The 21757-nt window shown below is 55.4% G+C and overlaps 1 protein-coding gene across 1 annotated transcript; it reads right to left on the bottom strand.

Moving 5' to 3' along the window:
- Positions 1 to 4849: 4849 nt before the first annotated feature.
- On the bottom strand, positions 4850 to 15949 carry BCAM (basal cell adhesion molecule (Lutheran blood group)). Its single transcript, XM_061139565.1, has 15 exons — positions 15818 to 15949; positions 13865 to 13986; positions 13082 to 13310; positions 12892 to 12962; positions 12522 to 12618; positions 12236 to 12418; positions 11239 to 11375; positions 10838 to 10994; positions 8265 to 8380; positions 8018 to 8159; positions 7717 to 7853; positions 7410 to 7554; positions 7175 to 7319; positions 6096 to 6213; positions 4850 to 6003 (listed from the first exon to the last, which is right to left on the bottom strand). Exons 1-15 carry the CDS (start codon positions 15897 to 15899, stop codon positions 5998 to 6000), a joined length of 1887 nt encoding a protein of 628 aa, XP_060995548.1. The 5' UTR covers positions 15900 to 15949; the 3' UTR covers positions 4850 to 5997.
- Between the last annotated feature and the right edge of the window lie 5808 nt (positions 15950 to 21757).

Raw genomic sequence — 21757 nt, 5'->3', positions numbered from 1 at the left:
AAATGGAAAATTCCAAAAATAAAAATTCATCGGTTTTTAACCATTCTGAGAGGCATGATGAAGTCTCGGGCCCTAAACATAAATCATCCCTCTGTCCAGTGCTTATACACTACCTGCCTGAGTCACTTAGTAGCCGGTTCCATTATCAGATGGACTGCAGTGGTGTCACGGGGCTGATGTCCAAATAACCCTCATTTTATTTAATAATGGCCCCAAAGCACAAGAGTAGTGATGCTGGCAATTCGGATATTCTCTTGCTGTGCCTCATTTATAGATGAAAGTTTGTCACAGGGATGTGTATATAGGAACAAAAAAGCACTGTATATGTAAGGTTCAGTATAATCCACACATCCACTGGGGTCCTAGATAAAGGAGAATGACTGTAGGTGCGCAGTAAATTCTCTCTAGAACTCTCTGTCCTTCTCTCCCCAATCTGGGGCCAGACTAGAGGGCCAGGATCTCTGGGGTTAGTGCCAACTTTGCTACTGATTTGCTTTGTGAAATTCTGCCCCCTTCCCGCATTCCTCCCTTGGACAAAATAACCAGTCCACAGGGAGAGTTTCTCCAGGAAGGTCCCTCCCCTTAGCACCCACTCTTCTCCAAGCCTGTCAAGGAGTGTGCTCAACTGTCTCCTGGCTCTTCTTTGTGAGCTGGGCTGAGCCCAGGAGGTAAGCTCCAGTAGGGTGGAATTTCATGCCCCTAGTCACATGCATAAGGGGCCTTGGATAAGGTCGAGCACTACATTGTGTGTTTGTTGACAGATGACTGGGTGAGTCTCATACCTGGGGAGTTGACTTCCGGCGTCAAGGAGTCTCAGAGGTGACACTTCACTGAAGAGTCATACCCACCAGGAGGTGGGGGCACAGAGCCAAAGGCTTCCTGATGGAGCTTGGGAGTTGGTGCCAAGTATTATATTTTACCTGCCCTGTAACCAGTCAATCCTAAAGGAAATGTGTGCTAAGTTGCTTCAGTTGTGTCTGACTCTTTGCAACCCTATGGACTGTAGCCTGCCAGGCTCCTCTGTCCATGGGATTCTCCAGGCAAGAATACTGGAGTGGGTTGCCAAGCCCTCTTCCAGGGCATCTTCCCAACCCAGGTTTTGAACCTGCATCTCTTATGTCTGCTGCATTGGCAGGCAGGGTTTTTTTTTTTTTTTTTTTACCACTAGTGCCAACAGGGAAGTCCATTAAAGGAAACCAACCCTGAATATTCATTGGAAGGATTGATGCTGAAGCTGAAGCTCCAATACTTTGGAGCTTACCTGATGCTAAGAGCCGACTCATTGGAAAAGACCCTGATGCTGGGAAAGATTGAAAGCAAGAGGAAAAGGGGGCAAAAGAGAACGATATGGTTGGATGGCATCATCGACTCAATGGACATGAGTTTGAGCAAACTCCAGGAGATAGTGAAGGATAGGGAAGCCTGGGGTGCTGTAGTCCATGGGGTTGAAAAGAGTTGGACACGAATGAGTGACTGAACAACAACAAAACCTCTTCCATACTAAGCCCTTATGGTTCGGAGTGAGCCTGGCCCAGTCCTGGCCAATCAGAGCTTTGGGTCTCTTGGCCACAGGGATTAGTTCAGGGATGGGGGTGGGACTCATTCTCGACCAATGAGAATTAGCCCTGAGATGTCTGTTTGAGCTAATAGGAAAGGGAAACCCTCTTTTGATGAGGGTTGCTAAACTGGTAGAACACTGGTACTCTGGGTGCCTCGGGAGACAGAAGAAACTGCCTGTGCATGGAGGACATCAGAGCTGAGAACTGGAACAGGCCAGCTTTCTGATGAGACTCTTTGAGCCCCTGGATCCAGCTATGCCTGAAAGTAGTCAGTCTTTGACCTTCCTGGTTATATGAATGAATAATTTTCCCTTTTCATTTACACAACTTTTTTTACTTCAGTTTTTTTTTTTTTTTGTCTTTTGCAACAAAACACATCTTTACTAATAAAATCTATGAGTCCAGAGGTGGCACAAATTTCAGTAAAGTTCCAAGGACAAGAGTATTGTTAGTTGTTCAGTTGTGTCTGACTCTTTGCAGCCCCATCGATTGTAGCCTGCCAGGCTTCTCTATCCGTGGGATTTCCCAGGCAAGAACACTGGAGTGGTTTGCTATTTCCTTCTTCAGGGGATCTTCCAGACTCAGGGACAAACCCAGGTCTCCTGCACTGCAGGCAGATTCTTTACTGTCTGCGCCGCTAGGGAAAACTTGTCAGAATTCTTAAAGATATCCTGGCTTTGAAGGAGAGGCAAGCTTTGTTACCGTGGGGGAAATGAGAGAGGACATTCCAGGTGGGAGAATAGTAAATTCACAAAGGCACAAGATGTGAGAGACGAGCAGTGGGTATGTGTGTGAGTGACATCTTAGCAGGTCCTGAATGCCAAGTGAAGAGTGCCTCACAGTCCTGAGAGCAATAGGGAGCCACGGAAGGTTGAGGAGCAAGGGGAGTCTACTCCAAACTTGCCTTTACTTCCTGGAGCCCCAGATCATGGTGGTTCATCACCCACCCACACCTGCTGCCCCTTCCCCCAGACCCTTGGCCAAGGTGGGAGGAGGGATCAGACTAAGGAGGGCACAGGCTGCCATCTGTATGCAAATTGCCTGGAATGCCATGCAGATGAGGGATCTTATGCAAATGTATGCCCTCTTGGGAGGCAGGCCAAGACCCTCCCCTCATTAATTTGGGGACCAGGTGCTGGGTGGAGCATCCCTTTCTCCCTGGGGTTCCCTCTCTCCCCTCCCCCAGCCATCTGTTCCCTCCCCCTCCAGCTCCCCAGATCCCCCCTCACCAATATCTGCCCTTAATGTGGTATCTCTCCACCTGGGTCCTTTCTTGCTTTTCTTTCTGTCTCTCCATTTTCCATGAATGATAATAATAATACTAAACACATACTGAACACATGCTCTGTGCCAGGTTTTGTACTAAACACTTTTCACAGTTATCAAATTCTCCCAATCATTCTATGATTTCTCTGTGTGTCTGCTGGATTTTTCAAAAAGAATATTACATTCTGGGTGGGGGAGGGAAGGATTGGGAGTTTGGGGTAGCAGATGCAAACTATTATATATAGGATGGATAAACAACAAGGTCCTACTGTATAACACAGGGACCTCTAGTCAACATTCTGTGATAAATCCTAATGGAAAAGAATACGAAAAAGGCTGTCTATATATGTAAAACTGAATCACTGTGCTGTACATCGGAAACTAACACAACATTGTAAATCAACTATACTTCGATTAAAAAAAAATGTGAGCTGAACGTCCATGGGAAGGATAGAAAGACTGATTAAGCCTCAAGTACCCGAGAGTCCTTGGGCTTCCCTGCTGGCTCAGACGGTGAAGAAACCACCTGCAATGCAAGAGACCCGGTTCAATGCCTAGGTCGAAAAGATTCCCTGGAGAAGGGAATGGCTACCTACTCCAGAATTCTTGCCTGGAGAATCCCATGAACAGAGGAGTCTGGAGGGCTACAATCTGTGAGGTTGCAAAGAGTCGGACACGACTGACCGACACTTTCGTTTCACTTATCCGAGAGTGCTTGGGTGACTCTTGGGGACTCTCGCTCTGCTGGGTGAGTCCCGTGCTCACGTCATGCAGGCGGGAGCCATGGCCAGCAAGCTTGTTTTCCTCCACCTGCAGGTAGGTGTGGCTGAATGCATTTGCCCTCACGCGGCCTGGCAACTTCCGGGCGTGGATCCTCCCTGCTCCCCCTCGGCTCTGGGCGTGGAGACCGCACCACGCGGCGAGGACAACAGAGCCCCGGGAACCGCCAAGCTCAGGCGGCAGGACTCTGATCCTTTGTTCCCCATCTCAGTGTGTTAACCTGCCCCATCTCTCTTGTTTCTCCCATTTGTTTTATTTATACATTTATTTATTTTTAATCTTTTGGCCACACCCGAGGGGAATCTTAGTTCCCCAACCAAGGATTGAACCCCGACCCCTGCATTGGAAGGGGGAGTCTTAACCACGGGACCACCAGGGAAGTCCCTCCTGTTTGTATTAATCGACTCAATAAATCATGGAATTTGAGCACCTTAATTCAGCCAGTGTGAGCTCCTCCATTCTGGAAATCTCTGAGCATTTGCTCAGTTGCCTACGAGGAGGCTCCCATAGCATCTCTTCAACTCCCCACGGCCACAGGTCCATCTGGTGGCTGAGTAAACTGAGGCCAGGGGTGGGGTCACCGGCAGAGACCTCCAGCATGCATTGCACAGGGATACTTGCTCTCTCTCCTCACAGTGGCCGTCCACGGCCCAAGTGTGGTTTCTCTCTATCTGATGGACTCAGGGAGGTGAAGTCACTAGCCCAAGGTCACACTTGTCTGCCTCCCACTGCTTCTGAGCTGCTCTTTTGAAACTTTATTTCCCCCTCCCTTTCTAACTGGAATGATCTCTCTGAATCCCAGTTCTTTCTGTGTTTCTGTCTGTCTCTGCAGCCCTTCCTCTCTGTATGGCACATTACTTTATTGTGCTCCATAGATACTGCTTTTTTTTTTTTTTTTTAAATAAATTACAGGTTTGTGGCAACCCTGTGTCTATTGGTGCCATTTTCCCAACAACCTTTGCTTGCTTTGTATCTTTGTGTCACATTTGGTAATTCTTGCAATATTTCAAGGTTTTTCATTGTTCTTCTGTTTGTTATGGTCACTGATGAGTGACCTTTGATGTGACCACTATGACTCACAGAAGGCTCAGACGATGGTTACCATTTTTAACAAGAAAGTGTTTTGTTTTTGAAAGTGTTTCTTAAGTTAAGCTACGTACTTTTTTTCCCCCCCAGGCAGAATGCTATTGCATACTTACTACAGCACAGTGTAAATGTAATATATGCACTGGAAAACCAAAAAATTCGTGTGACTTGCTTTATTGTGATCTTCGCTTTATTGCTGTGGTCTGGAACTGCACAGTAAATAGATCCAGGACATGTCTCTATTTGTCTATCTTTGCCTCTCTCTCCCCACATCTCTGTCTGACTCAGTGGCTCTCTCTCAATTTTGAGCTGCCCCAGCCCATGCCTCTGACCTCCCCTTAGCCTCTCCGTCCTCCTTTCAAATGCCTCTCCCTCCGCTGCGGTAAGTCTCTGTTTTGCTGTTTCTGCCGTCTCTTCTCTCTGCCTAGATCCCTTCATGGGGGTACCTTCAAGTTGCCCCTCCACCCCCACCCCCAGCTGCAGGCCCCAGGCTGTCCTCAGAGGAGATGCCTAAATCCCTAATTCCATCCACTCTACAGCTCAGAGAGAGCTTTTCCTCTGGATGCTTCAATTCCCTCTGGGCCTCTGGCAAGAGAGACTGGGCATTTTTTATTTAAGGGGACAGCACCCCCCCCTCCCCCTAAAGGCACTGGTCTTCAGGGGCCAGGTTCAGCTCCCTGTGGACCCCCAGCACCTCTCTTCTCCACATTTTTCCAGCTGAGTCACCCTCCATCCTCTCTCTCTCATTTCTTTCTCCATGACATCAGATTTCTCCTGAGGTCCAGCAAGGGGGTGGGAGAGCCAGGAGGGCCAGAGCATCACCTGCACCCCACTTCCCCTCTCATCCCCTAGAGGCGGCGGCTCTGGCCACAGAATGGTGTCTAGGTGACAGCATTTATTCCAGACTCCAGTGTCCACAGATGTTGGGGTCAGGGCAGGGGGCGGGGATCCAGTGTCAGACTCTGCAGCAGGACGTCAGGTGGGAGGCGGGGGACCAGCAATGGAGGCAGGAGGTAAAAATAGCCCCAGCCAGCCGACCCTCCAGCCTCGTCCCAGGCCAGGACTTGGGCTCAGGTCCAGGAGCTATTCTGGGGCCTGGGAGAGTCACAATCCCTGGAGGAAGGTCCCCTCCCTCCCAGGCTGCTATGGTCCCTGCCCAGCCCATAGAGGAAGGAAGGGAGGGCCCAGAGAGGAAAGAGGGAAGGCCGGGAAGGTGGGGGCAGGCGGAGGCGTGAGCGGGGCTGGTTTTCTGATGCTCGCGACTCCAGGTTGGGTTCAATGAGTGCCTCTGGGAAGGTCCTCAGGCTCAACACTGGGGAGAAGATGGGGAGATCAGCCTGGGCCCACAGCGTTTCTTCCACCCGCAGTGGTCCCCTCTCCCCAGGGGCCCAGGCCCTCTCTCACCTCATCTCCAAAGCCCCCACTCCCATGCTTGGCTCCTCCAGAGGCACTCCCCTTGAGAAGGCCCGTCTGCTCCGGCTGATCTGATCCTGAGTGGCTCAATTTGGGGTCCCCAGGTGGCCTAGTGGGAGGAGGCAATGTGTTGGAGGTGATCATGGCCAAGGAAGGAACTGGCCATGGGTGTGTCGGATGGGGATAGAACTGGGGATGGGTGGGTGGGAATGAGCTGGGGGTGGGGTAGGAGGTGGAAGTGGCCCTGGGGTCAGGGATGGGGTGAGGACATGCTTGACGCTGCTCTTGGAGCTGGAGCTGGTGATGTCACTGGGATGGTTTTTGGGGAGCGCTGTGGGGATGGCTGGGCTTCCCTGGTGGCTCAGTGGTAAAGAATCCGCCTGCAGTGCAGGAGTCCCAGGAGAGGCAGGTTCAACCCCTGGGTCGGGAAGATGCTCTGGAGGAAGGCATGGCAACCCACTCCAGTATTCTTGGCTGGAGAATCCCATGAGCAGAGGAGCCTGATGGGCTATATGATCTATGCGGTCGCAAAGATTTGGACACGACTGAGGCAACTTACACATGCATGTGGGGATGGCTGTGGACTGGAGTTGAGGGTGGCCGTGTGGTAGCAGGTTGGAGATAAGGTTGGATGGGGATGGGTTTGGAGTTAGGAATGGGATGGGGCGTTGTGCAGGGGGGCTTGGGATGGGGAGGTGGTTGAAGCTGTGTTTGGTTACTGGATATGCCCTGGAGCTGAGGGTGCGGCTGGGGGAGAGGTTGGCGTTGGAGAGGAAACTGGAGGTATAGATGAGGTTACTTTGGGATTGGGGTGGGTGTGGATCACAGGTAGGGACAAGATTGGGGATGGGGTTAGGTGAACTTGGGGTGGCCTGGGAGTTGGTTATGGGTTGGGTGGGGTTGAGGAGAGGGGAGGGGACAGTCATGGCCCAGGTCGGAGGTTGGAGATGGGATGGCATCTTATTTGCCGATGGAGTTGGGGTTGGGGCTGTGGTTGGTTTAGGGCTGAGGTTGGGGGTGAGGTCAGGGTTGGGGTAGAGAGGTCAGTTTCAAGGTTGCAGGCCACTTACGGAGACCTCTTCTCGCCCCGCCGGCGGCAGCAGGGCCGCCCCTTGCGTCTCATGCAGTAGAAGACGGCAACGACGAGGAGCAGGAGGGCCACGCTGATGGCCACGGCCATGACCGCCACGCCGGCCTGGGAGGTCTGGGGGGCCACTGCGGGGCAGGGCGGAGGGGGAGGGGTCAGCCAGCAGCCCTCTGTCTGACCCCGCACCTAGTGTCGGTTCCACCCCAGCGTTTACTCACCGGTTCCAAAGTGGAAGACATGCTGGGTGTTCCCGAGAGGGTTGGAGGCCTCACAGGAGACACCGTCTTGGCTCAAGGCACTGGTCACTTTCAGGGTCAGGGAGCTGCTCACCCAGCCCTGGCCCCCGGGGGCCGGTTCTGTGGGCTGTGGAGGCTCAGGTCAGGCCCAGGCTTGCAGGATCAAGGGCTCGGGGCGTGGGCAGAGGTGAAAAGGAAGTGGTCGGTGGAAGTGGAGGGTGGGGAGGACACGATCCGTGGACCGTTGAGGGGGCTGGGATTTGGGGAGGGCCAGAGGAGGGTCCCTTACGCTGCCGCCCAACTGGCTCCAGCTGAGTTTGGGCTCCGGGTAGCCACGGGCATAGCAGATCAGGGTGACTTCATCTCCTTCGGTCCAACTGCCTTCGACCTTGGGCTGAGTCTCCTTTGCCTTTAACTCTGGTGTCCCTGCGGGTGGTGGGGCAGGAAACGGGATGAGAGATAGGCATCCAGGGAAAGGAAAGGAGGGAGAGAAAAAGAAGAGAGAAGGACCAGCTGTGGACCCATCTCATTTGTCCTGGCTCCCCACACCCCCCACACTATCCCCATCCCAGCCTGCCCGCACCCCGAACCTTGAACCAGCAGCCTGAAGCTCCGGGTGAGACTCAGGAGGGGGATCCTGGGCATGTAGGCCTCACACGTGTAGGTGCCGGCGGAATCGAAGGTGACGGAGTGGAGGGAGAGTGTGGGGTCTTCCCCGACGGGTGCTGAGTCCTGGGGGGAAGAGAAAGAGCAGGCACCGGCTGGGCGTGAGAGACAGGGAGGGGTTGATGGCAAGGGGAGGGTCCCGTGCTGGGGAGGGACGCCCTTCCCTCTCACCTTGGTCCAGTATAGGGTCGGGGTGGGCAGGCCTCGTGCAGAGCAGGTCGCGGTTGTGCTGTTACCGAGAGGTAAGGAAAGCTCCTCCCCTGTGCTGAGCTCCAGGGAGTCCAGGTCTGGAGTGGGGGGAACAGAGTGTCACCTTCCCCAGACCTTCACCCGATCAGTTAGGGGATCCCCAGGGCTTTTGAGGAGGGCAGACGTGAATGGACAACTGTCAGCAGAGAATGCCAACTTCTTCCCAGCTCCACGAGCTCTCCACTCTCTCATCTGGGCCCTTGAGCCCAGATCTAGGAGTCTGACTCCAAAACACATGCCCACGGGGCTTTCCTGGTGGTCCAGTGGCTAAGACTTTGTGCTCCCAATGTAGGGGGCCCGGGTTTGATCCCTGGTCGGGGAACTAGACCCCACATGCCGCAATGAAGACCTGGTGCAGCCAAATTAAATAAATAAAATAAACACTTAAAACAACAACAACAAAAAAAACAAAATACAGGCCGGCTTTGACCACCTGCCTCCAGAGCTGACGTCTGAACCCAAGGTTAATGGATAACCTGGGAGGTGTTGGGTGCTCCTTCTCTGACTACCCCTCAAACCTTGGCCTTCTCTCCTCTGCACGACCCATTTTTTTCATCAAGTCTTTTTCTCTGCTCTGTCCCCCAAGTGGATCTTCTCACTTCTTTCCCTCCCTGATCCTGGGGTCCATCTGCCTTGACCACCGCAGTCACGTCCTCACTGGTCTCTGTACTGGACAGGACTCTTGTCCTCTCTGGTCTGTTCTTTGCTGAGCAGCCAGAGGGATCTTTTCTTTTTTAAATAGCAAAAGTGTAGTTGCTCAGTTGTGTCCAAGTTTGACTTAAAAAAAATTTTTTTTAATGTATTTAATTTTGGCTGTGCTGGGTTCTTTAAAAAAAAAACAAACAAACAGCCCACTCCTCTTTTTTTTGGTAGTGCCCAGGCTTCTCTGGTTGCATCACGGGGCTTAGTGATGGTATGTGGGAATCTTAGTTCCCCAACCAGGGATTGAACCCAGGTCCCCTGCACTGGGAGTGGGGAGTGTTATCCACTGGACCATCAGGGAAGGCCCTCCAAGGGATCTTTTCAAAACACACACTGGTCAGCCCTTGCCTCTGCTTAAAATCTTGCAGTGAGGAGAAAAAAACAAACCAAAACAAAACCCTGCAGTGGTTCCCCAGTACGGTGGGCATACAGGCCTCTTTCCTTGATGAAGCCAAAAAGTCCCGCCTGGCTGCCCCGCGCACTGCTTCAACCTCATCTCCCACCTTCCCCTCTGTTCCCTGAGCTCTGGCTGCCCTGTTCTTTCCCTGGTGTTCTCCAATATGCCAGTGTGGGCCTCAGGGCCCTTGCACGTGCTGTTTCCGCAGCCTGGAATGCCTTTCTTCTGGCTCATCATACCTCTGGTTCCATTCTTTGGTTTCCTACACACGTTCCTCTTCTCAGAGAGGTCTCTCTGACCCTCTGTCATGGACACTCAGATTTCCCCTTTGGCACCAAAGGATTTCCTCCCCCAGCTGTTGAGAAGGGTGTCAGCTGTCAGCCCTCAGCTGTCAGCCCTCTCTGGAAACTGCCTGAGCCACAGAGAGAGCCCCTGGCTCAAGGTCATGTCTCCTCCTTCCCCAGGCAGCCCACATCCAATGACGTGTTGACGTGGACATAAAGTCCCGGCCCCTGTACCCCAACTGGGGATCTCTCAGCTTCTAAGTGCCCTGTGAGTACGTCGAGGTCTTCCTTAGGCTGAAGCTCAACTTCCACCTCTGTTGCATCCTGCTTCCTTCCCTCATCCCCCCCCCAAGAGGTGTGGATCCCGGGGCACTCCCCATAAATTTCCTGCCTGCAGTCAGAATCTGCAGCCCCCAACACCCTCCATGGAAAATAATCCCTACTCGCCGGACCAGTTCCTTACCCCACTCCTCTGCGTTAGTCTCTATAGAGCCAGGACTGCGACTCAAAGTGTGTGTTCAAAAAAAAAAAGTGTGTGTTCAGCGTTTAACATCTGTCTACCCTACTGGACCCTGGAGCTTGGTGGAGGCTGGGGCTTCGCTGTCTTGTTCACCTGTGGCACAGGGTTTAGCCCGAGGAAGGGAGGTAACAGGAGTGCCCAGGAGGGACAGAGCCTCTGCTCAGGGCTTGTGTGCAGGTGGACCAAGAAGGCTTCTTGGAAGACTGGGACCCGAGAGGTGGGTTGGGATTGGACGGAAGAGAAGATGGGGAATTACTGTAGGAAAGAGGAGAAGAGCTTGGGGTGTGATGAGGAGAGGGGTCCGCCGAAGGGGAGGCCAGCCGGGTGGGTCTTGAAGGCTGGGGTGAAGCATGTGGGTTTTGTCCCCAGAGGACTGGGGAGCTACACAGGTTCTAGGCAGGAGATCAGGTGTATGCCTTGGAAAGGGGTCTCTGGCTGCCTTGTATGGGAGACTGGAGGGGCCGGGGGCATTGAGATCAGGCTGGGCACCATAGAAAGGATGGGAGACAGGGCTGCGGGGTGGAGGGGGGTGGTGGCAAGGGTGAGGAGATCGCTGATGCCAGGGCCCCCCTCCCACTCTGGGGGCTCTCACAGGCCACACGCAGCTCCAGGGTTTTGGAGAGCTCCGCGTCCTCGGGGGCGTCGTAGTCCTCCACCCTGCAGCCATAGGTCCCGCTCTGGTTCCGCTGTACCCTCTCCAGCGTCAAGTTCCCCTCAAGACTTATTTTTAGCACATCCTCCTGCTTGTCCTGGGGGAGACCAGGAGTGAGGAACCCAGTTCAGGAGATGCTCTGGGCTGGCAGGGTCAGGTTAGGTCAGGGGTCACCCAAGCCAGGCATCAAGGTATGTCAAGACTCTCACAAATCGGGGAACAGATAGCTCCTGGGTCATTGATCACGTGCCTTGCTAAGCCAGGGGTCACCCAGGTGAAGGGTCAGAAGTTGGTACAGATGAGTAGATCGCAGAAGTCAGGGGAATGAGGGGGTGGGTTACCTGAAGCCGGAAAAACGTGTATTCTGGGCTGGGACTGCCGTCCCCTCGGCACAACAGCTGGACAGAGTCACCCTCGCGGACCCAGCCCTCAGCAGTGGACTGGCTGCCCAACCAGAACTCCACGTGCTCTGTGGGATCTAAGGCAAAGGGTAGACTCACGATCAGGGTCAAGGGTAAAAGGCAGGGCTAGGTTAAGGGGGAGAGGCCAGCACTGCAGCAAAGGAAAGGGCTATGTTTGGCCCAAGGTGAGAGGTAATATCTTTTTTCTTTTTCTTTTTGCCATGCCATGAAGCATGTGGGATCTTAGTTCCTTGACTCGGGATTGAACCCATACCCCCGGCTTTGGAAGCGTGGAGTCTTAACCAGGGAAGCTCCCTAGAGGTCATAGCTTTTGAGGCTCAAGGTTGCACTTGTTCTGAGGTCAGGGACCTGAGCTCAGAGGTGGAGAGGACAGGTCAGTGTGCACCTTGGGAAGGGCTCTCTGGCTGCCTTGTATGGGAGCCTGGAGGGGCCGGGGACATCTAGACCAGGACAGGCACCATAGAAAGGGTTGGAGGCAGGGTTGTGGAGGGGGTGACTCCACACTTCCAGTGCAGGGGGCACGGGGTCGATCCCTGGTCAGGGAACTACGATCCCACATGCCTCATGGTGTGGCCCCCCCAAAAAAAAACAAATGACCCCTAACCTTTGGCAACATTAGTCCTTTCCTCTGCTACAGTGTGGCTTACAGGTCAGTGTGAGATTTGAGGGGACCCATTTCGGGGTGGAAGCATGGGGCACAACGGTTAGTCCTGAGACTCCACGGGGTTCAGGGTGTTATGGGGGGAGTCAGAAGTCAGGATGGGGACAGAGGTCAGAGGCCAGTACCCACTCCAGCCAGAGGTAAGGGAGCGGAAGGCCTGGAAGGGGTGGGGCAGGTCACGGGGTCACCGTGGAGGGTCAGGCCTCAGCAGGAGAGGTCCAGGTGGGGGTGGCCGGGGGGCTGGCTCGGACTCACAGTGCAGGTTGAGGGAGAAGGAAGGGCTGTCCAGGCGGCCGTGCTGGCCAGCGGGCAGGTTGTAGTGCGCGGAGCAGCGGAAGCTGGCCTCCCCATCAGGCTTGTGGAGCCGCAGGTAAAGGCTGCTGCTGGAGGACAGCAGGCCGGAGGCCTCCCGGACAGTGCGGATGGTCATGTAGCCCTCTGCGAGAGAGGGCGGCGGGGGAGGCAGTCAGCCAGCCCGGCCACCGCCCAGCCCCAGCCCCAGCCCCTGAGGTCTAGCCGAGCTCCTTCAGGCACCACTCACCAGAGTTCACCTCCAGGGGCACGGTCAGGGGCTGCCCGTTCCGATACCATACGATCTGGGGCACTGGGTTCCCGTTGCGGCTGGTGCAGGTGGCTATCTGGGACAGACACGGGCCCGCACCGGGCTGAGAGCCAGGACCCTGGAGTTTGGGTCCCCCTCCCTGGGGGTGAGGGGGGGACCAGACCAGACCCAGACGCACGAGTCCAGCTCCCAACCCTCTCCTCCCGGGAGACCCAAGGTCGGAACTCCCAGACCCCTACTCCTCGGACTGGGAAGCCTGAGCCCCCAGCCTCTCCCGACCTTGGGCTGTAGGAGCCCAGGACCCCCTCCTCCCCTCAGAACCCTGGAAGCAAGGTGCTGCCCAAGGTACCTCCTCGGCAAAGTCACTCATCACAGTCAGGGTTCCTTTGTAGGGGGAGACCTCCGGGGCCTCTGGTTTGACTGCGGGAGGAACTTACAGTCAGGAGCTGCTTCCCGGGGTTCTCACGTCCCTGCCCCTTCCCAGGATGTGTGTGTGTTGTGGGGGGGCTGGTGGTCGGAAGGTAGGCACAGACACTCACCATACACTTTGAGCCTGGCGGTGGCCTCGGCGGTGCCCGCTGCCCCTGCCTTCACCACGCACACGTAGTTGTGCTCGTCGCCCACCTGGGCCTCAGGCAGAACCAGGCGCCCCCGGGAGTCCAGCTGGTACGGGGGGCTGCGGCCCCGGGAGTTGAGCACTTTGTCCCGGAGCTCGGAGCCACGCAGCTTGGCGGAGGCCAGGAGGTGGCGGACCTCGGAGCGGTCGACCTGCGGTCAGGGGAGCGTCTCAGCGAGAGGCTGCCCGGCCGCGGGCCCTCCTCTGTGTCCCCTTTCTCTGCCGCTCCATGGGTCTCCCTGTCTCAAGTTCTCGCTCTCTCTCTGGTCCCTCTGCCCTCTCTCCAGCTCTCCCACCCTGCTGCCTGTCTGCGGTCACCTTTTCCCCTCTCTGGTTCCCTCTTTTGCCCTCTCACTGTGTTACCACCTCTGTCTCCCTTTCCTGCCCTGGGTCTCCTGTTTCTCCTTCTCTTTATTCCCATCCCCGGGCTCCTGCCTTCTGGGTGTCTGCCTCTGAATGTCCTCTTTCAAGAGCCAGGGGACTGCTTTCATTCTAGCCTCAGCTGTGCCCGGACATCAGGGTACCCTGGAGAGGGGCTTCCCCTTTCTGGGCCTCCATGTCCCCACCTGTAAAATGGAAAGGCAGCTTGGTGGGGTTCCTAGGGGCTTTCGGGCTCAGATGAGGGGATGAAGGTTTGCAGCCCCACTGTGCCCTGACTCTCAGGCCCCCCTCTGTCACGCCCTCGCTCCCAGCCCACAGCACTCACCAGGAACCATTCCAGCATGAAATAGTCATGGGTCCCCCAGGGGCTGCAGTCCAGAGTGACAGGCTCCCCCCTCATCACCTCCACCAGGGAGGGCACAGACAGGCGTACCTCAGCCTTGGAACCTGCGGGAGGGCAACTGAGCTCTCTCCCACTGCCACCAGGAGGCAGAGCTCTCCAGGTCCCCAGTCCTCCTCTCTCAGACCCAGGATCCAGGCCCCCAGTCCCTCTTCCCTCAGATCCAGGGGTCCAGACCCCCTACTCTCCTCCCTCAGACCCAGCGGTCCAGGCCCCCAGCCCCTGCTCCCTCAGACTCAGCTCCTCTCTCCCGTCATCTCTCATTTCTGCATCTCTGAGCTTCAGATCCCATCAGCATGTCTCTCCATCTCTCCGTTCACTTGCAGACTCCTCCCCTGGGCCACACAGGGCCCTTGGTGGCCTCCAAACAATCTTCTTGGGCTCAAATCCTGTGTGTCCTTGCTTGTCCCACTAGACCCAATGCCCCTCGAGGGCAGGGCCTTGGCGGGCTCATTCCTTAGCCTCCAGCACTTCACCTGGGGCCTGGCACAACAAGGTGGATAATCATCTCCATCTCAGTCACGCCTCTGCGTGTGTGCATGTGTGCGTGTGTGTGTGTGTGTGTGCGCGCACGCGCGCCCGTCACCCTGCATCTCCGTCTCTTAGTTTCACGGTTCTCTGTGTTCCTCTCAGTCTCCATGTGGCCCGGCCCTGCCCCCGGGGTCTCTCTGTCAGGGGCGGGGGGCTGGGGCTGGGCCGGAGCTGAGGCGGGATGGGTGTGTGGGCGCGGTGAGGGGGGACAGGGCTGGGCAGGTCTCAGGAATGTGGGAGGGACAGGCTGGCTCAGACCTGCCCGAGCCCCCCACCTGCCCCTCGGCCCCTCTAACTCTCTGACAGAGCAGCAGAGCCTGCCTCAGAGAAGGACAGGGTGGAGGCCCCAGATCCGGGTCCTGAGGGTGAAGGGAGCGGGGGGCCGGGACGCCCATCCCAGGATCCGGGCAGGTAGAGGTGTTCTCATCAGGAAAGCGAGCGCTTTCGGTCTCTGGGCTGGCATCCTGGCCTGAGCTCTCAGTTCTTACAATCTCCCTTCCCTTCCCCGCCCAGCCTGGCCCAGCTCTGCCCCTGGGGACCCCCTGGTCGCCAAGCTTGTTGGATTCCCAGGCACCCACCTCCGGCCCAGGGCCTGCCCCATGGGAGGGAGTGTGGGGCCAGGCTGGTGCCCAGGGCTGGGTCTGAGCAGTAGAGGCAGCAAGGCCGGTCGGAGCGATCTCCCTCTCCCCCAGTTCTCTCTTCCCCCAGCCCCCGAGGGCCTCTACGTCTCCTCCAACCACGACGCAGGTGCGTGGCTTTATCTGGGCCCCGGGGAAGGGGGGCTCTGTCACTTGGAAACACTTGGTTCTGCTGTCACTGCCCAGGGGCTGGGCTCCAGCCCTTTCTGATGGAGCGGGAGGCGAGAGGGGCGGGTCCTTTAGAGTCTGGGCTCTGAATCTGAATGGGGGGAACCCGCAACCGCATGTGACTTGCTGGTTTCTAGCCGGAGGGTCCCTGACCCTCTCAAAACTTGACAACTTTTGAGCGGGGAGCTCCACTTTGGTCTCTTCTGTCCCCGGGGAAAAGGCACTCCGGGCCACTGGAGGCCAGGACCTCTGGGTCCGGGGGAGTAGGGCCCAGGCGGGGGTGAGAGTGGGGGCAGATCTCAGCGTCTGAGGGGGCAGGGAGCGGAGCGCCCGCACTCCTGGGTCCCACGACTTCTCAGATCGCTTCTAATACACAGCCGAAGATCCCCAGCCCTCTGCCTGGCTGTCGCTATGTCTCTCACTGGGAGGGACACCCCCATATCCCTCCTTTCCTGGGGTCCCTGGGGTCGGTGAACGCCCGTCCCCACACATCCCCTCCCCGCGCCCCCCAGGCGCGCTCTGCTCTCAGCCCGAGCCATACCTGGCTGCGCCGCCAGCAGGAACGCGAGCACCAGCAACCGCGGGGCCCTGCGCGCCCCAGCCCGCGCGTCCGGGGGCTCCATGTTCAAGGCGGCGGCGGCAGCGGGCGGCGAGCGGCGGGCGGCGGGGGCAGAGACTGAGCCCGGGCTGGGGCTCCGCGGCCGCCGCGGCTGGAGCGAGGAGGCCCCGCCCCAGGCAGCCCCGCCCAGCCCCGCCCACCCGGTCTCCCCCTCGTCCCCCCCTCCAAACCCGGGCGCCAGGCCAGGACCTCCCACTGCCCGGAGCCGACCTCCCAGCGCTCAGCCGGGAGCCAGGCTCCCCGCCCCCAGGCCCCAGGGTGTCAGGCTCCGACTGACCAGCGCCCCTGGCGGGTGACCCGACCAACCAGTTCGGCCGGTGTCCACAACGGGGTCCTCCCTGGACCACCGCGGATCCTCTTCGCCTCACTCTCACCGGCGGGACCCGTTCTCACCCCGGCCAGTGACCTGGGCTCCCCTCGTCGTTTTCGACCTGCTGGCCCGGGTCCAACCAGTGGCCTGCACGGCCTCTCCCAATCCAACCAGCAATCCCCAACCTCCCCAGTGGCCAATGCGCTGGGCTGCTTTCCTGTCTGACCAGTGGCCTGGAACCCACCCGGTTCTAATGTCTAATAGTTCTAATGTCTAATGGTTCTAATGTCTAATGGTCCTCAACACCCAGCTCTGCCCAGGCCTCTGAGATGCTGGCGGGGGCGGGGGCTGTGGGGTGCTCTTCTCTTAGCTCTCCTCCCTAGGGCCCTCCCTCTCTTCCCCCCTTCCAGGGAATCCTAGGAATGCCACCCCCCTTCCTCCCTTTCTCTTCCCTTTCCTCCCTTCCAACTTTGGGGGGAGGGGAAGAGAATCGGGGTTGACAGGTGAGTGGGGGCGGGGAGGAGGCCCAGGCACCTGAGGGGAAAAAAGGAGGAGTCCTGCCTTGGGTCACAAGGAAAGGTCACAGGTCAGACTTGGGATCACAGATCAGAGTGCCCACAGCTCCTTACAAGGCAGGCCTGGCTGGGACAAAATTCCTAGATGCTGGCTGGAGGGGTGGGGGTGGGGTGAGATTTCACTGGTTACCCGGGAGAAGCTAGCTCTCAACACTGGCTAGTAAGGGGCAGCTGGTCATGCTGGGAGACTTTCCCCAGGCCTCTGATCAGATGTGGGGGGTGGATGGGCAGAAGGGGGACCACTGGTCCAGGGACATCTTAGATTACAGGTCAGTGCGGGGGTTATTGGTCAGACTGGTCAAGGTTACTATGTCCATACAGGAGCGTGATTGTTCTAGTTGGGAGAGGTGACCTTTTAGTGTTAGCTCCCCTTCTCCAGGAAGCCCCCCCTGCTCTCCTAGGCTGAGTCGAGTGCCCACCTCTGGGCTCCCCCACCCAGCCCTGCCCATTCTGGGTCATCTCTGTCTGGGGATAAGTCTGTCTCCCCCACTGGACCGTGAGCCGGTAAGGGAAGGCCCAGGGCTCGTGTGGTCACCACTGTGTCCCCAGTACTGTCCAGCCCAGGCAAGACATGGAGAAAGCACTCAGGGAAGGTTTGCAAGGCTCAAACGCAGGAGCACACAGGCTCATATGCAAACCCCACCCAGACGGCATCATTGCCCAACACACCTGCAAACTCGCGAGTGGACAAAAGAGCTGCCTGGCACAAGCTTCCACACAGGGACCCCAGGCACCCACTCCCCAGCTCCCCTGACCCCGGCTCATACACCTTCTGCTCGGGCTGCTAGGTATACCCTTTCCTCAACAGCCCCCTTCCACCTTCCTGAAGAATCCAACCAGCTGGGGTTCTGGTTCTGGTTCATAAACGTGGGGGTGTATGGAGTGTGTACGAAGGAGGGAAGTCATAAATACCAGGGCCGTTTCCTAGAGGACTTGCACCAACTAGTACTGAAATATCTGTCTTTGTCCCCTACAATTTACTTCCCCAAAACAGCCGGAAGGATCCCATTAAAATGTGAGTCAGCTCCTGTCACCCTTCTGCTCAGGTCTTCTCCTTCTGAGTAAAAGCTGAAGTCCTTTCCATGGTGCGCAATGTCCTGGATCTGGTCCTCATTGCCTCCCCGGCCTCATCTTCCTCTTCTCTGCCCCGCCTCGCTAGCTCTGCTCTCTTCCTGCCACATTGATCTCTTGGCCTCCATGCTCTTCCTCCATCGCCAGGCTTGTTCCAGCCTCAGGACCTTTGCTCTTGCTCTTCCTTCTCGTGGGACATTCTTTCCTGCCATCTCTCCCTCCCTGTCTTGCTTCAAATCTCTACCGCATCATCTTATCACAGAGCTTCCCTTAACCATCCTTTCTGATGCAGCAGTTAACCCAGCCCTTTATCTTGCTACATTTTTCCTCCGCAGCACTTATCGCTGCCACATATTTATTTTTTATTGTTTTGCACAAAACAGAAGCTCCAGGAGAATGGGAACTTTAGTTCACCACTGTATCCCCAGTGTCTAGAACGGTGCTTGGGGTAAGGAACTGACTATGCCTGCAATCAATGAATTTTCTAATTCCATTGCTGTCTCATGTGTAACTACTTAGACATCTTAAGTAACAAGCCCCACATTTCTATATCTTTATCCTATTATCTTAAATACAGTGTGGGATGTGTGTTGCGTGCTCAGTCGCTTCCAACTCCGTAGCCTGCCAGGCTCCTCTGTCCATGGGATTTCCCAGGCAAGAATACTGGAGTGGGTTGCCATTTCCTCCTCCAAGGGATCTTCCCGACCCAGGGATCGAACCCAGCCAGATTCTTTACCGCTGAGCCACTGGAGAAACCCACGGCGTGGGCCAGTTACTCTGAAACTAGTTCACAGATTGTGTAATATAGGGGTGTCATGATGTATTTGGAGGGGGAATGTCTACTCCCCCATGATTCTAGACTTGCATCTGGAAAATGTAACTACTGAGTTTGTGTTGTCTTGGGGGCCAGCATGATACATTTTTATTTGTACAAGACTTAATTGTGCAAGGAGAGCTTTGATAAGAACTTTTGGGGTTGGAGACTTCTCTGGTGGTCCAGTGGCTAAGACTCTGAACTCCCAATGCAGGGGGCCGCGGTTCGATCCCCGGTCAGGGAACTAGATCCCATATGCCATAATTTAAGAGTTCACATGCTGCAACTAAGGCCTGGCACAGCCAAAATAATAAATAAAAATAAGTATTAAAAAAAGAATTCTGTGGGGAAGAGAATGTAAGTCTAAAGCGAAGGATACCTACTGATGCTGAACATTCAAAGGGGTGGATTACAACGGACTTTTGTGGAGGTGGGTTAGCTAGCAGCCCCTTCAGGGCTTCCCAGGTCGTGCTAGTGGTAAAGAACCTGCCTGCCAATGCAGAAGACGTAAGAGATGTGGGTTCGATCCCTGGGTTGAGAAGATCCCCTGGAGGAGGGCATGGCAACCCACTCCAGTATTCTTGTCTGGAGAATCCCTATGGACAGAGGAGCCTGATGGGCTATAGTCCATAGGGTTGCAAAGAGTCAGACACTACTGAAGCGATTTAGCATGCACACAACCTCATCCCACATTAAAAAAAAAAAAAAAATCCTTGCCATCCAAAAGCCTGTTACCCTTTGCTGAAACCAAACAGATATTTCTTTCCTGCCTCCGTTGTAGCTCAGATGAGCTAAGCCTGGTGAATCCCACTCTACCTTGGAATCAGGTGCTAATGCCAAACAAACCAATACTGGCTAATCTATCCCCTTGACGGCAGATGGACAGGTGTTACTTTACAAAGATGGCTGTGATGATAGCTCTCATCCCACATGCTCTCCTACAAGCTGAGCTTGACCGTCTTTCTCTTGAAAGGTGAGGGTCTATCTATTAAACACGTCCCCTCCTTTTAAATCTGCGCCTCTAACCATTAGAATGTGGCAGAACTGGGCACTTCCCTGGTGGTCCAGTGGCTAAGAATCTGCTTTCCAATGCAGGGGATATAGGGTTGATCCTTGGTCATGGAACTAAGATCCCACATGCCGAGGGGAAACTAAGCCCTAGCACTGAAACTAGAGAAAGCCCATGTACCACAACATAGATGCAGCTTGACCAAACAAAAAAGAATACTTCATTCATGAATTCCAAGATTAGGTAGAAAAAAACCATGTAACTTCTTCTTGCGTCACTGGAATATCTTCTGTGAAGACTTCAGCCACCATATAAGCACTCTGACTACCTTGAGGCAGCCATGCCGTGGGGAAGCCCAAACTAGCGAGTGTGGAGACCACGTGGAGAGGTCTGAGGCAGCAGAGGGATGTCTGTCCAGTCCCCAGCTGCCCTGCTCCAAGCACCACGTGATCGCACCCTGAGCCAGAACCACCCAAACCCCTTACTGTTGCACACAAATAAGTTTCTGTGTTGGATTTGCCTGGTGGCGCAGTGGATAAGAATCTGCCTGCCAGTGCACGGAACATAGGTTCGATCCCTGGTCCTGGAACATTCCACATGCCTCGGGGCAACTAAGCCCCTAGGCCACAGCTATTGAGCCTGTGCTCTGGATCCCACGAGCCACAACTCCTGAGCCCAGGTGCTGCAGAAGTACTGAAGACTGTGTGCCGAGTGCCCGTCCTCCACAACAAGAGAAGCCACTGCAATGAGAAGCCCGTGCACCGCAATGAAGAGTAGCCCCCGCTCGCCACAAATGGAGAAAGCCTGCGCAAAGCAATGAAGACTCAGCGCGGCCCTAAATAAATAAATAAAATTATATTTAAAAAAAGTTTCTGTGTGATTTGCTCCATGCAACAGCTAGCCTATTCTGGGGTGGCAGAGGCAGAGAGATGACCAACATCTAGTGGTCACTGAGGCCCCAGCGTATCCCCTTCAGACACGTTCTGTGGTGTGATCGTGGCTGGGTTATGGTTGGCGGCCAGCTGCCCGTCGTGTTCTCTTGATCACTTTCTGATCCTGATTCTCTAATCACTTCTGGGAATCTGTGAGTGATCCTGAGTCCTCTCAATCAATTCCCTTCCTGCCCCAGAGGAGGCTTCTGTTCCTTGTAACTAAATCTGTGACTCATGCTTCCATGTTCTGTTTACACTGAATTACTTTTTAACTCATCTTTTCAGATGCAGCTTAGATGTTCCCTCCTTCTGGAAGCCCTCCCTGACCTCCTCAACTGAATCAGCTGTCTGCTCTGGGTTCCTGCAGCCCTCTACGTTGCCCTCCTTGGGACTGAGCACAGCGTGGGGGCTCCCGGGATGGCAACTCGTTTAAACTTAGGCAGAGGGAGGCTTGGGTTCCTTCGGGATCAGTGATGAGGTTTTGGGGAGACACGTCCATTGCTACTTTGGAAGAAGGATCCCACGAGGAAAGGAGAGAGAGATAAGAAAGGATTGTGGGAAGACTGGGAGTGTCACTCTCAAGGAAATGTGGGGGCTTTTTGTCTAAGGGAATTAGAACTTGGTTATCTGGGTTTGAGGGCTTCCCTGATAGCTCAGTTGGTAAAGAATCCACCTGCAATGCAGGAGACCCTGGTTCGATTCCTGCGTCGGGAAGATCTGCTGGAGAAGGGATAGGCTACCCACTCCAGTATTTTAGGGTTTCCCCTGTGGCTCAGCTGGTAAAAAAAGTGAAAGTCACTCCTGAGAGATCTGGGTTTGATCCTTGGGTTGGGAAGATCCCTGGAGAAGGGAAAGGCTACCCACTCCAGTATTCTGGCCTGGAGAATTCCATGGACTGTATAGTCCATGGGGTCGCAAAGAGTTGGACATGGCTAAGCGACTTTCACTTTCACTTCACTGGTAGCTCAGTGGTAAAGAATCTGCCTGCCTAGCAGGAGGCTCAGGTTCGATCCCTGGGTCAGGGACGATCCCCTGGAGAAGGAAATGGCAACCCACTCCAGTATCCTTGCCTGGGGGAAATCCCATGGACAGAAGAGCCTGGCAGGCTACAGTCTACGGGGCTGCAAAGAGTCGGACACGACTTAGCAATT

The sequence above is a fragment of the Dama dama genome, chromosome 4, assembly GCF_033118175.1.
Source record: "Dama dama isolate Ldn47 chromosome 4, ASM3311817v1, whole genome shotgun sequence".
NCBI classification, from domain to species: Eukaryota; Metazoa; Chordata; class Mammalia; order Artiodactyla; family Cervidae; genus Dama; species Dama dama.
The sequence above is the reverse complement of the archived record's forward strand: the minus strand, read 5'-3'. Positions and strand labels throughout refer to the sequence as shown.